The 18231-nt window shown below is 47.5% G+C and overlaps 1 protein-coding gene across 1 annotated transcript in view; it reads left to right on the top strand.

Annotated features, from left to right (window-relative positions):
- Positions 1-18231, top strand: part of LOC126092027 (helicase MOV-10-like) — a 375996-nt gene that overhangs the window by 29329 nt on the left and 328436 nt on the right. Inside the window, exon 2 of the mRNA XM_049907422.1 lies at positions 8159-8202. Coding sequence (XP_049763379.1) covers positions 8176-8202 — 27 coding nt within the window. The 5' untranslated portion in view covers positions 8159-8175. The remainder of the gene's footprint in view (positions 1-8158; positions 8203-18231) is intronic.

Genomic DNA, 18231 nt, shown 5'->3' on the forward strand with positions numbered 1-18231 from the left:
TCTGTGCATCCATTGGGCCCCGAGGGATAATCAGGTTACCACCAGCGCCTTCATCTTGGCCTTCAAGGGTGACACATTACCCGAGGAGGTCGAGGTGATGGTCTACTGCTGTGATGTCAAGCCATATATCCCTCCCCCAATTCAATGCTTTAAGTGCTGGAAGTTTGGCCATGTGTCTTCCCGCTGTACTTCCAGCATCACATGTCAAGATTGTGGATGTCCATCCCATCCCAATACTCAATGTGCCCCGCCTCCCATCTGTGTCAACTGCAGAGAGCATCATTCCCCATGTTCACTAGTCTGCAGAATTTTACAGCAAGAAAGGAAAATCATGAAATACAAGACCGTGGACCTACTGACTTACACTGAGGCTAAGAAATTTGAGCATCTTCATCCTGTGACTATGACCTCCTCTTATACGCTGCTATGAGAACAGTTGTAGCCCCATCAGTTCCGCGAGTTCCAGTCGCCTCTGAGGTAGAAGACTACACCTGCCCCTTTGATGGCGGAGGGCACTTCCCTCCCTTTGCTCCCGCACCACCTACCTTGGGAACACTGTCCCGCCAACCATCAGGGACACCAGTCCCCACTTCTCAGCCAGAGAAGCATAAGTCTTCTTCTGCTCCTCTTGCTATGATGGGGTCCCATGGGTCACTCCCTTGCCAAGTTTCTGTTAGTGGGAAAGATGACACCTGCCAGTTGCTGAAGTGCCCAAAAGCAGCTCGTCTTAGGGCTTCATGATCATCGTCTGTCCCGGAGATGGAATCAGTGACGCCCACCCAGCCAGAGAAACCCAAGGAGCAGCAAGAGAAACCCAGAAAGAAGACCCCCAAAACCAAGTGAATTGTGGTGGCACCCACACCACCACTGCCTCCAAGTTCTGCATCTGATGTTGAGGTAAAGATTCTGGCATCTGCTGAGGACCTAGATCTCATCAGACCCTCAAACATAATGGATATAGCCTGTTCAGGAAATAAGTTGGTGGCAGCGGGTGACCCTGAGGTGTAGACTGCCTAATTGAGTGTTTCATGCCTTCCTAGTCTCATGACGACGTCATCCTCCAGTGGAATTGCAGCAGTATTTTCCACCACCTGGCTGAGCTATGGCAACTGTTAAGCTTGACACCTGCTTTCTGCATTGCCCTCCAGGAAACCTGGTTCCTGTCAATGTGGACCACTGCCTGTCATGGCTGCAGGGGATATTCCAAGAACTGTAATGACTATAATAATGTGTCAGGTGGAGTTTACTTCTGTGTCCTGAACTCGGTATATAGTGAACCTGTGCCCCTTCAAACTCATCTTGAAGGCGTGGCTATCAGGATATGGACGATGCATGAAATAACTGTCTGCAACGCGTATCTGCTTCCAGATGGTGTGGTACCGCTGAACATATTGGCTGCACTGATTGATCAAATACCTAAACCTTATCAAATACCTAAACCTTTCCTACTTTTGGGATGTTTTAACGCCCATAACCCCTTGTAGGGTAGCACCATGCTTACTGGCCGTGGCAGAAATCTCGAAAATTTGCTGTCCCAACTTGACCTCTGCCTCTTAAATACTGGGACTGCCACACATTTTAGTGTGACTCATGGTAGTTACTCAGCCATTGATTTATCAATTTGCAGCCCAGGATTTCTTCCATCTATCCACTGGAGAGCACATGACAACCTGTGTGGTAGTGACTACTTCATCTTCCTGTCATTCCTCCGGCGTCATGCCCATGGACGTCTACCCAGATGGGATTTAAACAAGGCAGATTTGTTAGCCTTCATCCCTGCTGTCACTGTTGAATCTCCCCCACACGGTGCCATCGATATTGTGATTTAGCAGGTCACTATAATGATCGCTTATGCAGTGGAAAATACAGTTCCCATTATTTAGGGTGCCCCCAGCAAAAGACAGTCCCTTGGTGGTTGCTGGAAGTCGCTGAGGCAAATAAAGTGTGTCGGTGAGCTCTACAGTAACATAAGCAGCACCCTTCCGTAGAGCATCTAATAGCCTTAAGTGGCTCCATGCCCGTGTTCACCTGCTTAGAAAAAGACGGAAACAGAAGTGTTGGGAGAGATACTTGTCGACTATTTTGTGTCACACATCACCTTCCCAAGTGTGGACGAAGGTCAGATGTCTTTTTGGTTACCAGACCCCAACAGCTGTCCCTGGCATTAACATCAATGGTGTGCTCTTTACCAATGCAGACGCGATTGCTGAGCACTATGCTCGAGCCGCTGCGTCGGAAAACTATCCTCCAGCCTTTCGTACCCTCAAATGCTGGATGGAAAGGAAAATCCTCTTGTTCACAATATACCACAGTGAACCAAATAGCGCCCCTTTTACAGAGTAGGAGCTCCTCAGTGCCCGTGCACATTGCCCCGACACAACTCCTGGGTGTGATCGGATCTACAGCCAGATGATTAAACATCTCTCGTCTGACTAAAAGCGACATATCCTCGTTGTCTTCAACTGGATCTGGTGCGATGGCGTCTTTCCATCACAATGGCGGGAGAGCACCATCATTCCAGAGCTCAAACCCGGTAAAAACCCACTTGATGTGGATAGCTATCAGCCCACCAACCTCGCCAACATTTTTTGTAAGCTGCTGGAACGTATGGTGTGTCAGCGGTTGGGTTGGGTCGGGTCCTGGAGTCACGTGGCCTGCTGGCTCGATGTCAGGATGGCTTCCACCAGGGTCGCTCTGCCACTGATAATCTTGTGTCCCTTGGGTCTTCCATCTGAACAGCCTTTTGCAGATGCCGACACCTGGTTGCCGTCTTTTTTGACTTATGTGAAGCATACGACACGACCTGGCAACATCATATCCTTGCCACATTTTATGAGTGGTGTCTCCTGGGCCAATCCCGATTTTTATCCAAAACTTCCAGTCGCTCCGTACTTTCCGTGTCCAAGTTGGTTCCTTCCATAGTACCATCCATATCCAGGAGAATGGAGGCCCGCAGGGCTCGGTATTGAGTGTGTCTCTATTTTTAGTAGCCATTAATGGTGTAGCAGCAGCTGTCGGGCCCTCCATCTCACCTTCTCTGTACGTAGACAACAGCTGCTCTAGTACTGCTGTTGCTGAGGGGCACTTACGGGGAGCCATCCACAAAGCACAGTCATGGGTTCTAGCCCATGGGTTTGAATTTTCTGCCGTGAATATGTGTGTCGTGCATTTCTGTCGGCGTCGTACCATTCATCCGGAATCAGCACTTTACCCTAATGACAATCCACTCACTGTAGTGGAGACATCGATTCTTATGTCTGGTTTTCGATGATAATTTGACTTGGCTTCCTCATCTTCGTCAGGTGTTGCCAGCACCTCAATGCCCTTCGCTGCCTGAGCAACACCAACTGGGGTGCAGATCGCTCCACACTGCTGCAGCTCTATAGAGCCCTTATTCAATCCCACCTTGACTATGGGAGTGTTGTTTATGGTTCGGTGGCACCCTCAGCGTGGAATTTACTCGACCCAGTGCACCACTGTGGTGTTCGCCTAGGGACGGGAGCTTTTAGAACGAGTCCGCTTACCAGTGCCCTGGTGGAGGCTGGAGTTCCTGCATTAAAGGTCAGGTGTGCACAACTGCTTACCAGTTACATTGCACACATTTGTAAATCTCCTGTCCATTCTAATTACTCTCTCCAACCACGGCAGTTCATCTCCTGCATCGATGGCCCAGGTCAGGGCTTAAGATTGCGGTTCGTGTCTGGTCACTTCTGTCTGAACTGGAGTCCTTCCCGTTATCACCTCTTGTCAAGGTCCAATCACGTACACCTCCACAGTGTACACCTAGGCTGCAGATTCTTCTGGACCTTCCACATGGCCCTAAGGACTCTGTTAACCCTATGACTATCCGCTATCACTTCCTCTCGATTCTCGACATGTACCACAGCCAAGAAGTGGTTTACACAGACGGCTCAATAACTGGTCACATAGGCTTTGCATATGTTCATGGAGGACATATTGAACAACACTCTATGCCAGATGGCTGCAGTTTTTCCACTGTAGAGCTGGCGGCCATATCTCGTGCTCTTGAGCACATCTGCTCATGCTCTGGCGAGTCATTTCACCTGTGTACTCTCCCCTTGAGCAGCCTACAAGCTATCAACCAATGCTACCCTTGCCATCCTTTGGTAGTGTCCAATCAGGAGTCTATCTATGCCCTGGAACAGTCCCTTCATTCAGTGATGTTTGTGTGGGCCCCAGGACATGTCAGAATACCAGGCAGTGATCTTGCCGACAGGCTGGCCGAACAGGCTACACGGAAACCCCCTTCTGGAGATGGGCATCTCTGAACCTGACCTGCGTTCTGTCTTATGCCACACGGTTTTTCGGCTTTGGTAGACGGAATGGCATAACAGTATGCACAACAGTCTGCGTGTTATTAAGGAGACTAAGAATGTGTGGGGGTCTTCCATGCGGGCGTCTCACAGGGACTCTGTGGTTCTCTGCCAGCTCCGCATTGGCCACACCTGGGCGACCCACGGCTACCTCCTGCACTAGTGAAGACCCACCTCCAGTGTTAGTGTGGCGCCCGGTTGACAGTGGCCCTCTGGTGCACTGTCCCACTTTGATTGCCCTGCGACAAAATGTTGGGTCACCGGACTTGTTGCCACAAATTGTATCTGACAACGCCTCTTCAACTGATTTAGTTTTACATTTTATTCATTTGATCATTCATTGATCATTTGATCTAAATTTTAGCACATGTCCTTTGCCTCTCTGTGTCCTCCACCCTAGTGCTTTGAGGGTGGAGGTTTTAATGTGTTGCAGAGTGGCTGGCTTCTCCTTTTTGTTCTCATGGTCAGCCAGCCATGGTAATCTGCTCTCTTGTTTTGATCTCTTCTACATGTTTCTTGCATGTCTTTGTGGTTTTCTTGTCTGATTTTGTCCATTTTAGTTTTTGTTGCCAGTCTGTCATTCTTTTGGTTTTTTCCTTTCTTCCAACTGTTTTTTGTATGTCTCGATTATTTTACTCCCACCATTGTGGAATTATTTTAATCGGAATGAGGGACCAATGACCTAGCAGTTTGGTCCCTCTCCCCCTGTTTTAAACAAACCAGCCAACTCTGTTGACCGTATGTTTTTTTTTTTTTTTTTTTTTTTTTTTTTTTTTTTTTTTTTTTTTTTTTTTTTTTTTTTTTCCTGGCTGTGAATAGTCCTCAGTGCTGCTATCGACACCCACCGGTTGTGACTCTCCGGGATCACCTTTCTGGTATCCATCGAGCTGTATGGTAGGTAGTATTCATCTGGACCCATTGTCATGTTGGAAACCCATGGAATAAACATGCTGAGCGGTTGGCCAAGTTCGCTACCAAGATGTCAACTCTATGCTGGCAATTGTTGGTAGCTTGAGACAAGGACTGATTTTTCATGGATTCTGCGAACAAACTTCAAACAATAAAGGAGACCACAACCGTGTAGCAGTCTTCCCTTCTTGCTTCTCGTAGCTTCTGTCAACTTCGCTCGGCTATAGTTGTCTGACAAACAGCCACATCCTACAACATGAGGCTCCAGACCACTGTTGGTGTGGTGCCCATATGGTGGTGGTCCTTGTCCTACTGTAATTGCTGTAATTTGCCTACATTATGGCGAAATATTAAACTTGCAACAGGCTGCTTCTGGTGCTAGCAGTTGATGCCAAAGCAGGTTATCTGATTTTACATTTTACACATGAAGACTTTTTTTACTCTTTTCTGGGAGGTAGGTCACTTCGGCCTCGTGGACCACTCGAGGGGTCGGAGGGGCACCCCGTTGCCTACTCTCACACTGGCGGCCCATGGCTGCCCTTGCTTGGTGGTCTTTTGTGGCTCCTACACTTCCCATCTTTTTATTCTTTTGTATTTGTGATTTTCTCATTCCTGAGATTTTATCAACTTCTCTGCATTGCTGGTTTTCTTATGGTGATGGAGGGTGAGGAAACACCGGTCAGATGCAGAGGGTACATTCCCACCTCAGAATGTGTACCATGGACCACAAGCTGTTTTCTGGGCAGAGCAGCTCACCTGTTTTACTCCTTTTCACCCCTCTCACACTTCCTTCTCTTGGTTTTATTGATTTTCAGTTGCAGCTGGGTTTATCTCAATTTGTCTTCTGTGTTCTTCTCTGAGGACTATTCCCAGTGTGATGCATATAGAATGGAAGGACCGTTGACTTTGTAGTTTGGCCTCTTTCACCTCATTAATCCAACCCAGTAACATTCTCCAGTTGTCAAAAAAAAACCTTCCATTGGATTGCCACAGGGTATAGTGTGATTCATCCGTCCAGGTCACTCATTTCCAATAACCTACTGTCCAGTGGCATTGCTCTCAACACAACCTCAAGTGTTGTTTAGCATTGAGTATAGAAATATCCAGTTTATGAGGAGCTGCTCAACCAGTGTATCCCCATTCTTTTTTAACTCCCTGTTCACAGTCATTGTGTTAGCTTGGCTGCTGGTAGTACTTTCAAATTCATGACGACTCCTTCCACTGATTTCATGCGTTTTTGTGTGCTTTTTTTTCTTACCTTTCTTGTGCTGCAGTTTTGCTGTCAGACTACATTTTTTCTCAAACTTATTCTCTAGGACAGATTTGCTGCTGACAACTCATCTCACTTGTAAGGTGAAAATCGTGGTTTCCCACTTTGTTCCCTTCATTGTACACCATAAATTTCAGTTAACTTACATTCAGCCCCCCTATCTTGGTTTGACCTCCAGCTTTCCAAATTTTTTTTTACATAATGTACAGGCTCTATGGGGAAATTTGTCGGGTGTCTGTATGGCGGGAGTGCCCGACCACTCGAGGATTGTACTGTCGATGCTAAACTGTAATCTCCCAGCACTTCCTGTCATTTTGGGGATTTGGGCACTGCCCTTCAAGCCAGGTGGCCTTTGTCCTAAGCGGGTGGCACCCAAGGTGAGAGCTCTCGTTCGGAGTAGATGGCATTGTGGTGGATATTTGCTGTCGTGAAATGACTTAAGTTATCAGCCAGTGGCTGCAAGGCCCCAGCAATCTGTTCAAACAGATCATAATTAAGTGCAGGTTGATAAGGGCAAGAAACTTTTCCTCCTTGGCCACACTGTTGGAGGAAAACAAAACTGAGTGACTCGCAGACACTCTCCTTGGTTCCTGTTTTGCACTCCAACAGGAGGGGAGTCCTTTTCTCTGTACGAAGCCAATGTTATTTGTGGGTTATGAAGTGCACCCTTCTTAATTAGATGGCAAATCCTTTCCAGTCTCGAGCATTACTCTCTTGTAAACAACTTGATGGTGTGCCTGTTTTACTGTAACACAACGTAAGAGCCTAAACATGCAGCAGGGATTATTTATCCACTGGGGCTGAATGCTGCATACACTTAAAGAATTTAGGGATCCATTTTCTATATCAAGTACCTGTACATCAAGGTCCAGTAGGTGACAAGGCTGGCACTAGTGTGTTCATGCTCCCTTTTGGGAGCGCCTTGCTTCCAGAGGTGGTCATACACGTGGTTTAATGCTGTGGTGTGAAGCCGTAAGTCCTGCCCCGATGCATTAGGCCATCCCCACCTGCACACCTTGCTAGGTAGCCAAGCAGTGGTAAGATATCAGATTTTTGTTCGAAAGTAAATTGCTTCAAATCCTGGTTTGACTGTACAGACAGAGATATTCCATGATTTCCCAAAATCACTAAGGCAGATGTTGGGATGGTTCCTTTCCAGGAGCACAGCCAGTTTCCTTTCCAATATAAGCTTGTGCATCATCTCTAATGACCTCATCAGCGGTATGTTAAAACCTAATCTTCCTTCCATCTCTCTTAACCCACACAACACTGCCTACCTCTCTGCCCCTCAAAGTTAGGCACAGTACTTACTCAGTTATCTGAATAATGTTCTGACAAGGGCTCCGATAACCTCACTGTAGAGAGCCCACTCCTATTAGTCATTTCACACAGTTACATCATTAAGGCATCTCTCTCACCAGTTGTTCTCTTTTTGACAACCTGCTTTGTTTTGTCGATTTGATTGATGTCAATTAGTTTGGAGCCATTGTCAAAGTTTTCTAAATCGAGGATTGTGTTGCACACCAAATGCAAATTATATAAAATCCCAGGTATTCTAACAATTTAGTTTTTATGAGAAAAGGCAATATTGAAAGAAAATCATTTGTCTGTTAGCACCTTATAAATTATCTTATTTCTGTTTCAGGTTTCTAATTGACCAGAATGTCTGCTGCCACCAGAAATAGAAATGTAAGTGTACATTATACTGCATGGCTTTAAATGTATTTTATTGTGTACATGGTATGTGCCATTTTTTTACTTAAAGTAGAAATTATAAATATCTGTGGCAAATTGGATAATGTTGAACTCATTGGATTGTGAAAACACTATTCACCAGACAGCAATTTTTGCTGCTGCAGTACCAAAGGGAAATAAGAGAATAGGAATTAATAGTGGAGCATTAAACCGTGGGACAGATCAAACCAACACACCATGTGTGGAATGTGAAGTAAATGAGGACAGATTTAAAGCATAGGTGTCATTATAGTTAAGATTAATCATAATATTTACTATAACAATGAAAATAATTATTGACAATATGAATTAATTGGATAGATAAAAAAATCTACTCACTAAGCAGTGGCAGGCGAACATTCACACAAAAAGATTTAACTTGTGCAAGCTTTTGGAACCAGTAACTCCTCCATCCAGCAGGAGAGTTGAAGGGTAAGAAAGAGGGCTGAGCGAAAAGGACTGGACAGGTTTAGGAAAACAGGTACTGTTCGGAAAAGTCACCCAGAACCCTGATTCAGGGGAGACTTAGCAGATGGGAAGCGAAGGAAAGACTGATTGTTGGGGACTGCACCAGATGAGATTTGAAAACCTGGGAGCTTGAAGATGGAAAACAGAGTAATATGCAAGACGGAGTTTACTACTAAAACACTGTGCACAAGTTAAAAAACGTGAAAAGCTAAGTGGATTGTATGTGACAGAAGTGGGAGGGGGATGGCAAAAAATAGACAGGTCAAAAAATGAAAGATTAGAAAACTAAAATGCAATGAAGAAAGGAGTAGTTACTGTGAAAAAATGCTGAGACAGAAGGAATTAACATAAATTAAGGGCAAGTGGGTGGCGAGAACCAAGGACATGTTGCAGTGCTAGTTCCCACCTGTGTAGTTCCGAGAAACTGATGTGTGGGGGAAGAATCCAGGTGGTGCGTGTGGTGAAACGGGCACCGAGGTCATGACTGTCGTGTTGTAAAGCATGCTCTGCACCAGGCTATTGTGCTTTGCCAGTATACACTCTCTGCCTATGCCCATTTATCCCGACTGATAACTACCAGTGTAAAAGGCCGAACATTGTTTACATAACAGCTGGTATATGACATCTTGTTTTACGGATGGCTCTCCCTTTGATAGTATTTGTTTTACCAGTTACAGGGCTGGTATAGGTGGTGGTAAGAGGGTGCATAGGGCAAGTCTTGTAGTGGAGTAGGTCACAGGGGTAGGAGCCATAGGGTAGGGATATAGGAGGAGCATTGGGTCTGACAAGGATACTGTAGAGATTGGGAGGGTGATGAAAAGATACTCTAGGTGTGGTGGGCATATCTCAGGCAGAATAGATCTCATTTGAGGGCATGATTTTAGGAAGTAAAAGTCTTGTCAAAGTAGCTGATTAATACATTCGAGACCAAGATAACACCGAGTGACAAATAATGTGCTCCAAAGTTGTTTTTTGGAGGGATCAGCAGTATCAGGATTAGATGTGATGGCCCAGGAAATCCGTTTTTGAACTAGACAGGTGGGGTAATTACGTTCAACTCTTCTGCTAGAGGGAGAAGCCACTGGCTCCAAAAAATTGCACGAGCTAAACCTTCTTGTATGTGTGTGTTCTCCTGGCACTGCTTCATGGGTAGATTTTTAAAAATATTTACTTATGAATGTTGTTTGTAAACAGTATTTTTATTACTTGCCTGGGTAGGGAGATCATTTATGTCGATTGATATAGAAATTGCATTATTACTAGGGAACGAGGGACTCTTAGATACATAAAAACCCACCTTCTATTTATCAATTTTTTGAAGAATAATGTTCACTCAAGGTTGGACAAAGATGATTGAAAGATGAACTGAAACTGTCTCTTAAACTTCCAATTAAATGTAGGCAAGAATTTGCATAAAGAGTTCACTACATTCATTGGTAAAAATTTATCAAAAAAATTGGATTTATTTCTTGTTTTTCTCACAGTAACAAGTTTATGAATTGCCAATACTGAATGTTATTATGCCAATGTGAGAACTTAACAAGCCCTATCTCATGCACTCCAAAATCTCACAACAGCTCTAAGTCCCATTCACTTAAATTTTAAGTTAAAATTCCTCAGTTGCAAACTGGCAGAATTACAAATATGAATTTGCATACAAATTTTCTCAGATTTTCAAGGGTGTCTTCAATTTTTCTTTACATTCACTAGTTTTCTAATAAATTCTAATTCTATTATGGAAAATGTTGTTTGTTGTTATATTATTAGAATATAAATGGTTAACAATAAGTGTTGTCATGTTTCGCTAATTATGTTTATTTTACAATACTGCTACTACTTTCCATATATTAATTAATCATATGACTAAAATTCACTGGTTTATCATGTGGAATACAGATCCCTGCCTTTATTTCAAAACTGGTATTGTTTATAATAGGCTGTTTTGATTTTCTGGTAGATCTCGAAGAGACCTGTTCGTAGACACTATGTTTATAAAAACTGATAAAGGTGTCATCAAGTTAATAATTCTTAAAGTTTATACTGTTTACAAAACATTTAACATAAAATAACTTGTAAACTCTACTTCTTATCAAGGGCACATCTAAACCCTCACACTTACAATTTTCTCCTTTTATTTGTGATACTGGCTTTCCATATCTTAATGAGTTCCCTTTTTATTGACATCTTACATTCAGCATTTTAGCTGACCCCTCTGGCCAGTCATGGGAGCCTTTTCCTCCATTTGTTGTCCCCAACAGCCAGTGAACACAGTAAATCCCGACCATGTGTTTTTAGAGCAACCTGGTCTTACGCTAGTAACCAGAATTTCTCATACTTTCAGAATGATCCAATAGGAGAGGTTCAAAGAGCGACATCTAGTGGCGGTACTTCAAAGCTGGTGGCGCTGTGGGTAGCTCAGTGTGGCCCTCTTGTGGCCCATTACCACCCCTCTCTTATTGTCAAATGCATGCTTGCATGGATACCTCTGTTACTCAGTCCACAACATATGGTGTGTGCAGAGCCACATCCACTCTACCCCCCTGCGGGTTCGGGGGTAAGAATAGGCCCGAGGTATTCCTGCCTGTCGTAAGAGGCGACTAAAAGGAGTTTCAACCGTTTCGGCCTTCCATGTGATGGTCCGCCTTGGGGTTTGACCTCCTTTTTTCAAAATTCTACAGAAGTTCGAGCCTTTTGGGGAAGGACGCCTTACGTGGTGTATCACTGGTCCTCAGTGCACTAAGACCTTGGCACTCAGCATTGTAACGGCGTTTTAACCACACCCATCATTCCTCAAATTGGGCCTAAACGCCTGATGGGTTGCACAAGTTATGCCCATAGTGCGTCCCCATCTGCACCTACGATCATGATGGACTTTCCATGGCACCCGAAATCGAGCACGGTAGCCAGCCCGTTGTGGTGGGGTCGTCATGTACCCTCTAGGTTGTAGCCCCCTGACAACACAGGGATCGTACTGCTGATACCTGAGCTGCACCCTCCCCACGTCGGCCAAGGAGTAGATGCCCGTCTCCTTGGGGCATCGGGACTCCCGGCAACGGTCATCCTGCCAGGTGGCCCTTGCTGAGGCTGGGTGGCGCCCGTGGGGAGAGCCCCTGGTCGGAGTGGGTGGTATCGGGGCGGACGTTTCGCAGATGAAACGTCGACATGTATCAGATCGCTCTGCGGCCGAGTCTTTTAAAAAGAAAGATACTGTCTCTGGTTCTGGTTCTCCTGCCCTTTCCCCCTTGGCCACTACCTGGGAGGAAGGACAGGCCCGCCGGCTTGGGGCGAAGTACTTCCCCCGCTATTTAGTCTGTTCTCGGACCGATGGGGGGACGTTTCCCACCTCCAAGCCCATGTTCTTTGTCCAGCACATCGAGGACATCTTCGGGGAAATCGAGGCTCTCAGTAAAATGCGTTCGGGGTCCGTTCTTATAAAGACCGCCACCGCCACACAGTCAGCGGCGCTCCAGGTGTGCGACCGACTAGGGGACATCCCAGTGTCTATTGTCCCGCATCTGGCACTGAATAGGACGCAGGGGGTTATTTTTCATCAGGACCTCCTGCTGCAATTTGATGAGGAGCTCAGGGCCAACCTGGAGCGCCGAGGCGTGCATTTTGTCCGGCGAGTTCAGTGCGGCCCCAAAGACCGTCGCATCGACACCGGAGCATTTATCCTCGCCTTCGAGGGGGACGTTCTCCCGGAGAAGGTTAAGGTGATGTGCTACCGGTGCGACGTGCGACCTTGCATCCTGCCTCCTATGCGCTGCTTTCGGTGTTTGCACGACCTTACGTCCCGCCTCCTATGCGCTGCTTTCGGTGTTTGCGCTTTGGGCTCATGTCGTCACGGTGTGAGGCTGAGCCCCTTTGTGGCGATTGCGGACGTCCTCTTCGTGAGGAACATACATGCACACCACCACCTCGGTGCGTCAATTGTCCTGGCATCCACTCGCCTAGATCTTTAGACTGCCCCGCGTATCAGAAGGAGAAGAAGATTCAAGAATTAAAAACTTTGGATCGTCTCTCTTATTCTGAGGCCAGGAAGAAGTATGACTGCCTCCATCCCGTGACATTGACAACTTCGTTTGTCTCAGTCGTGTCCACTCCTTCCACAGTATCCTCACCCCTATCCTGTTCCCCCACCATCCCCACCATCCCCCATCCGGGGTCTATGCCTCCGCCTCCAAATCCTCCTCCCTCGCGGCCCCTACTCCCTCTGCCCCGGGGGCCACCCTTCCTCCTCCTCCTCCTCCTCCTCCTCCCCCTCCGCCGCCTGAGAAGCGATCCTCTTCTCAGGCGTCCATCGGGGAAACGTTCCGGACCCCGGCTTCTGAGGTCCGGCTTTCCAAAACGGACCCTGCACGTGAGGACCTTCTTCGGGTCCAGCCCACCATCCCCGTGCCTCATCGGCCTTCCAAGAAGGCCTCCAAGAAGAAATCTTTATCCCCCTCTCCACCTCGGCGCGTTTCGTCTGACGCTCCATCCATGAGTCGCTGCTCCCGGCCATCCTCAGTTTCGCCGGGACGCTCTGCTGCCAGACGCTCAGCAGGCCTCTCGTTGGCAAATGATGCTGCCCCTCCTACGCAACCCGGGAAAGCGGCCACCGCTGCCGACGACTCGATGGAACAGGATCCGCCTCCCGCCGGTTGTATCGTTGTTCCCTCGACACCTGGCCCTCCGCGGCCGTCGAGGTGACCAGCTCTTCACCCGTTTCATTCCCCCTCTTTTCTGACTAGCGATGGCTTTGTTACATTGGAACATAAGAGGTATTCGATCTAATCGGGAGGAATTACAACTGCTCCTCCGCCTGCACTGTCCGCTCGTCCTTGGTCTCCAGGAAACAAAGTTGCGCCCAACTGACCATATTGCTTTCACCCACTATACCTCGGAGCAGTGTGACCTCCCCCCTGTGGATGGTATTCCAGCTCATGGTGGGGTCATGTTGCTCGTTCAGGACGATGTCTATTACCATCCCCTCCCATTGACCACCCCACTCGAAGCAATAGCTGTCCGTATTACTCTTTCTGCCTTTACTTTTTCTGTTTGTACCATCTACACTCCATCGTCATCCACAGTTAGCCGAGCTGACATGATGCACCTGATTGTTCAGCTTCCTCCGCCGTTTTTATTGTTTGGCAACTTCAATGTCCATCATCCCCTTTGGGGCTCTCGTGCATCCTGTCAGAGAGGATCCCTCTTGGCGGATGTCTTCAACCATCTCAATCTTGTTTGCCTCAATACTGGCGCCCCGACTTTCCTCTCGGACTCTACTCATACCTACTCCCATTTGGACCTCTCGATCTGTTCTACCAATCTTGCCCGTCGGTTCGAGTGGTATGTCCTTTCTGACACCTATTCGAGCAACCACTTCCCTTGTGTCATTCGTCTCCTGCACCACACCCCATCCCCACGTCCTTTGAGCTGGAACATACCGAAAGCTGACTGGGGACTTTACTCCTCCCTGGCGACCTTTCCGGACCACGAATTTCTCAGTTGTGACAGTCAGGTCGAATACCTCACGGCTGTCATCATCAATGCTGCTGAACGTTCCATTTCTCGTACTGCCTCTTCTTCACTTTGCGTTTCCGTCCCCTGGTGGAATGAGGCTTGTCGAGACGCTATTCGTGGTCAACGACGTGCTTTACGCACCTTTCGCCGCCATCCTACGTTGGCGAATTGTATTGGATACAAACGACTCCGAGCGCAATGCCATAGAGTCATCAAAGACAGCAAAAAATCTTGTTGGGCCTCTTTCACCAGCTCCTTTAACAGTTTTACTCCCTCTTCTGTCGTCTGGGGTGGCCTGTGCTGGCTGTCGGGCATTAAGGCCCACTCCTCGGTACCTGGCCTGACTTCAGGTGATGAGGTCCTTGTTGATCCTGTGGATATCTCCAACGCCTTCGGCCGCTTTTTCGCTGAGGTTTCAAGCTCCGCCCATTACCACCCTGCCTTCCTTCCCAGGAAAGAGGCAGAAGAGGCTCGGCGACCTTCCTTCCACTCGCTGAATCTGGAAAATTATAATACCCCCTTTACTATGCGGGAACTCGAACGTGCACTTGCAGTTGCACTGTCCCGGTCCTCTGCTCTGGGGCCAGATGCCATTCACGTTCAGATGCTACCCCCTTTCTGTAGTGGATTTTTAAGCATTTCTTCTAATTTTAGTTTCTCCAATTTTATGACTTTGTTCCCATTGCTGCTGGTTTTCAATTTCGGTTTTTTACTGTCTTAAGTCACGGGCTGGGCGCTAATGACCATAGAAGTTTTGCGCCCTAAAACCAAAAACAAAAACAAAACAAAAAAACGTTCAGATGCTGGCACACCTTTCTCCGGCAGGCAAAAGCTTCCTTCTTCGTACCTACAATCGCGCCTGGGCTGAAGGTCAAGTCCCTATGCGTTGGCGTGACGCCGTCGTTGTTCCTATACCCAAACCCGGGAAGGATAGACACCTTCCTTCTAGTTACCTCCCCATTTCTCTTAAAAGCTGTGTCTGTAAGGTGATGGAGCGCATGGTTAACGCTCGGTTAGTTTGGATTCTTTAATCTCGACGGCTACTTACCAATGTTCAATGCGGCTTTCGTCGCCGCCGCTCCGCTGTTGACCACCTTGTGACCTTGTCGACATTCATCATGAACAACTTTTTTGCTAAAGCGCCAAACGGTCGCTGTGTTCTTCGATTTGGAGAAGGCTTATGATACCTGTTGGAGAGGAGGTATCCTCCGCACTATGCACAGGTGGGGTCTACGCGGTCGCCTGCCCCTTTTTATTGATTCCTTTTTAACAAATCGAAAGTTTAGGGTACGTGTGGGTTCCGTATTGTCAGACGTCTTCCTCCAGGAGAACGGAGTGCCTCAGGGCTCCGTCTTGAGCGTAGCCCTTTTTGCCATAGCGATCAATCCAATTATGGATTGCATTCCACCTAATGTCTCAGGCTCTCTTTTTGTCGATGACTTCGCGATCTACTGCAGTGCCCAGCGAACATGCCACCTGGAGCGCTGCCTTCAGCGTTGTCTAGACAGTATAGGCTGTGTGTGGCAAATGGCTTCTGGTTCTCTGAAGATAAGACGGTTTGCATCAACTTTTGACGATATAAAGCGTTCCTTCCGCCATCCTTACATCTCGGTCCCATTGTTCTCCCATTTGTGGAAACAACTAAGTTTCTAGGGCTCACACTGGACAGGAAACTTTGTTGGTCTCCGCACGTCTCTTACTTGGCTGCTCGTTGTACACGTTCCCTTAATGTCCTCAGAGTTCTTAGTGGTTCATCTTGGGGAGCGGATCGCACTGTCCTGCTTCGCTTGTTTCGGTCCATAGTCCGATCAAAGCTGGATTATGGGAGCCTCTTCTACTCGTCTGCTCGGCCATCCGTCTTACGCTGTCTCAACTCCATCCACCATAGGGGGTTACGTCTTGCGACCGGAGCTTTCTACACTAGTCCCATCGAGAGTCTTTATGCTGAAGCTGCCGAACTACCATTGACCTACTGGCGCGACATACTGCTTTGTCGGTATGCCTGCCGGCTGTTGTCAATGCCCGACCACCACTCTTATCAGTCCTTCTTCGCCGATTCTCTTGACCGTCAGTATGGGTTGTATGTGTCTGCCCTGCTGCCCCCTGGAGTCCGCTTTCGTCGCCTGCTTCGACAATTGGATTTTGCCCTCCCTACCACCTTCAGAGAGGGTGAGAGCCCGACACCACCTTGGCTCCAGGCTCTGGTTCATGTTTATCTCGACCACAGCTCGCTCCCGAAGGAGGGTACTCCGGCTGCAGTGTATTGCTCACGGTTTGTCGAACTTCGTGCGCGACTTGCCAGTCACACCTTTATTTACACTGATGGCTCCAAAACTGACGATGGTGTCGGCTGTGCCTTTGTCGTCGGGGCCGTCACCTTTAAATACCGGCTCCTCGACCAATGTTCCAGCTTTACGGCCGAGCTTTTTGCTCTCCATCAGGCCGTTCAGTATGCCCGCCGCCACCGCCATTCATCGAATGTACTCTGCTGTGATTCACTCATTGCTCTTCAGAGCCTTGGAGCTCCATATCCGGTCCATCCCTTGGTGCAACGGATCCAGGAGTCCCTCTATTCTTTCGCTGAGGGTGGCTCTCCTGTCAGCTTTCTGTGGGTTCCCGGCCATGTCGGAGTGCCTGGGAATGAGGCTGCTGATGCTGCAGCCACGGCTGCAGTCCTCCTGCCTCGGCCAGCCTCCCATTGTGTCCCGTCATCTGACATTAGTGGGGTTGTCTGTAAGAGGCTTTTGTCGTTGTGGTGGGATACTTGGTCCTCACTTCCCGGAAACAAGCTCCGGGCAGTAAAACCGTTCCCAACTGCTTGGACAACCTCCTCCCGACCATCTCGGCGAGAGGAGGTCCTTCTGACCAGGTTGCGGATTGGGAATTGCTGGTTTAGCCACCGCTACCTGCTCTCTGGTGACCCAGCCCCGCAGTGCCCTTGTGGTCATGCATTAACAGTGCGCCATGTTTTATTGTCGTGTCCCCGTTTTAGTCAATCTCGTGTTGTCCTGTCTCTGCCATCTACTTTACAGGATATTTTAGCCGATGATGCTCGAGCAGCTGCTCGTGTTCTTCGTTTCATTACTTTGACTGGATTGTCCAAAGACATCTAACTCTTTCACTTATTTTATCTGCCTCTTTGTAAGAACTTTCTGGTGTCCCCCCCCCTTGAGTTTTACTAGATTCTATGTGCTCTAACAATTGTGACTGGGCGCTAATGACCTCAGTAGTTGAGTGCCCTTAAACACCCCCCCCCCCCCCAAAAAAAAAAAAAAAAAATCCACTCTGTTTATGGATGCCTTTTTGGGTGCATATTGTCTCACTGAGCTCTGCATGCTAATCACCCAGTTTAATTTTTTTCATATAGTATGAATGCTGATCACTCTCTCTGTCCATTATCTCATCTTGCTTAGCCACATAAATTGACTTGTTGCCCAAGCAGTAAAGGCCAAAGGGATGTCTACAGACCGCTTGTCATCCTCTGCCTTGTGGTGTTGTGTGGTACGGAGGGGCATGTCATCAGCACACCACTCTCCAAGCTGTTTTGCAAACTTTCCAGACCTTGGGACCACTACTGCACAGTATAGTAGCTCCTCAGTTCAGCATCACAAGCCTGATTGCACCCCACACCAGTGAAAAATCCTTTGCTGTATGGGAATGGGACCCAGGTCCTCCACATGGTAGCCATCTATGCTGACCTCTCAGCTATGGAGGCAAACAGTTATTAAGTTACTTCACCTGAAATTGTTGAGAATTACATCCAATATCCAACTTTTGTACACTGTTGCACTGTCAATTTTAAAGTAATTAGTTTGCCACATGCATATCACTCAACGATCTTAAAACCGCTCATAACCCATGAACCTTCACAATTTGTGTCACACAATTATTTCCTTTCAACATTCATTTTCTCTGATATCTCAAATAGTTATTATCATTTTCAAACTATCTGTGCTTCAGAATTAATCAATTATCCATGCTTCTGGGCTGCTGACTTTCCTCTTTGACCAC

This window comes from Schistocerca cancellata, chromosome 7 (genome assembly GCF_023864275.1).
Source record: "Schistocerca cancellata isolate TAMUIC-IGC-003103 chromosome 7, iqSchCanc2.1, whole genome shotgun sequence".
Classification (NCBI taxonomy): domain Eukaryota; kingdom Metazoa; phylum Arthropoda; class Insecta; order Orthoptera; family Acrididae; genus Schistocerca; species Schistocerca cancellata.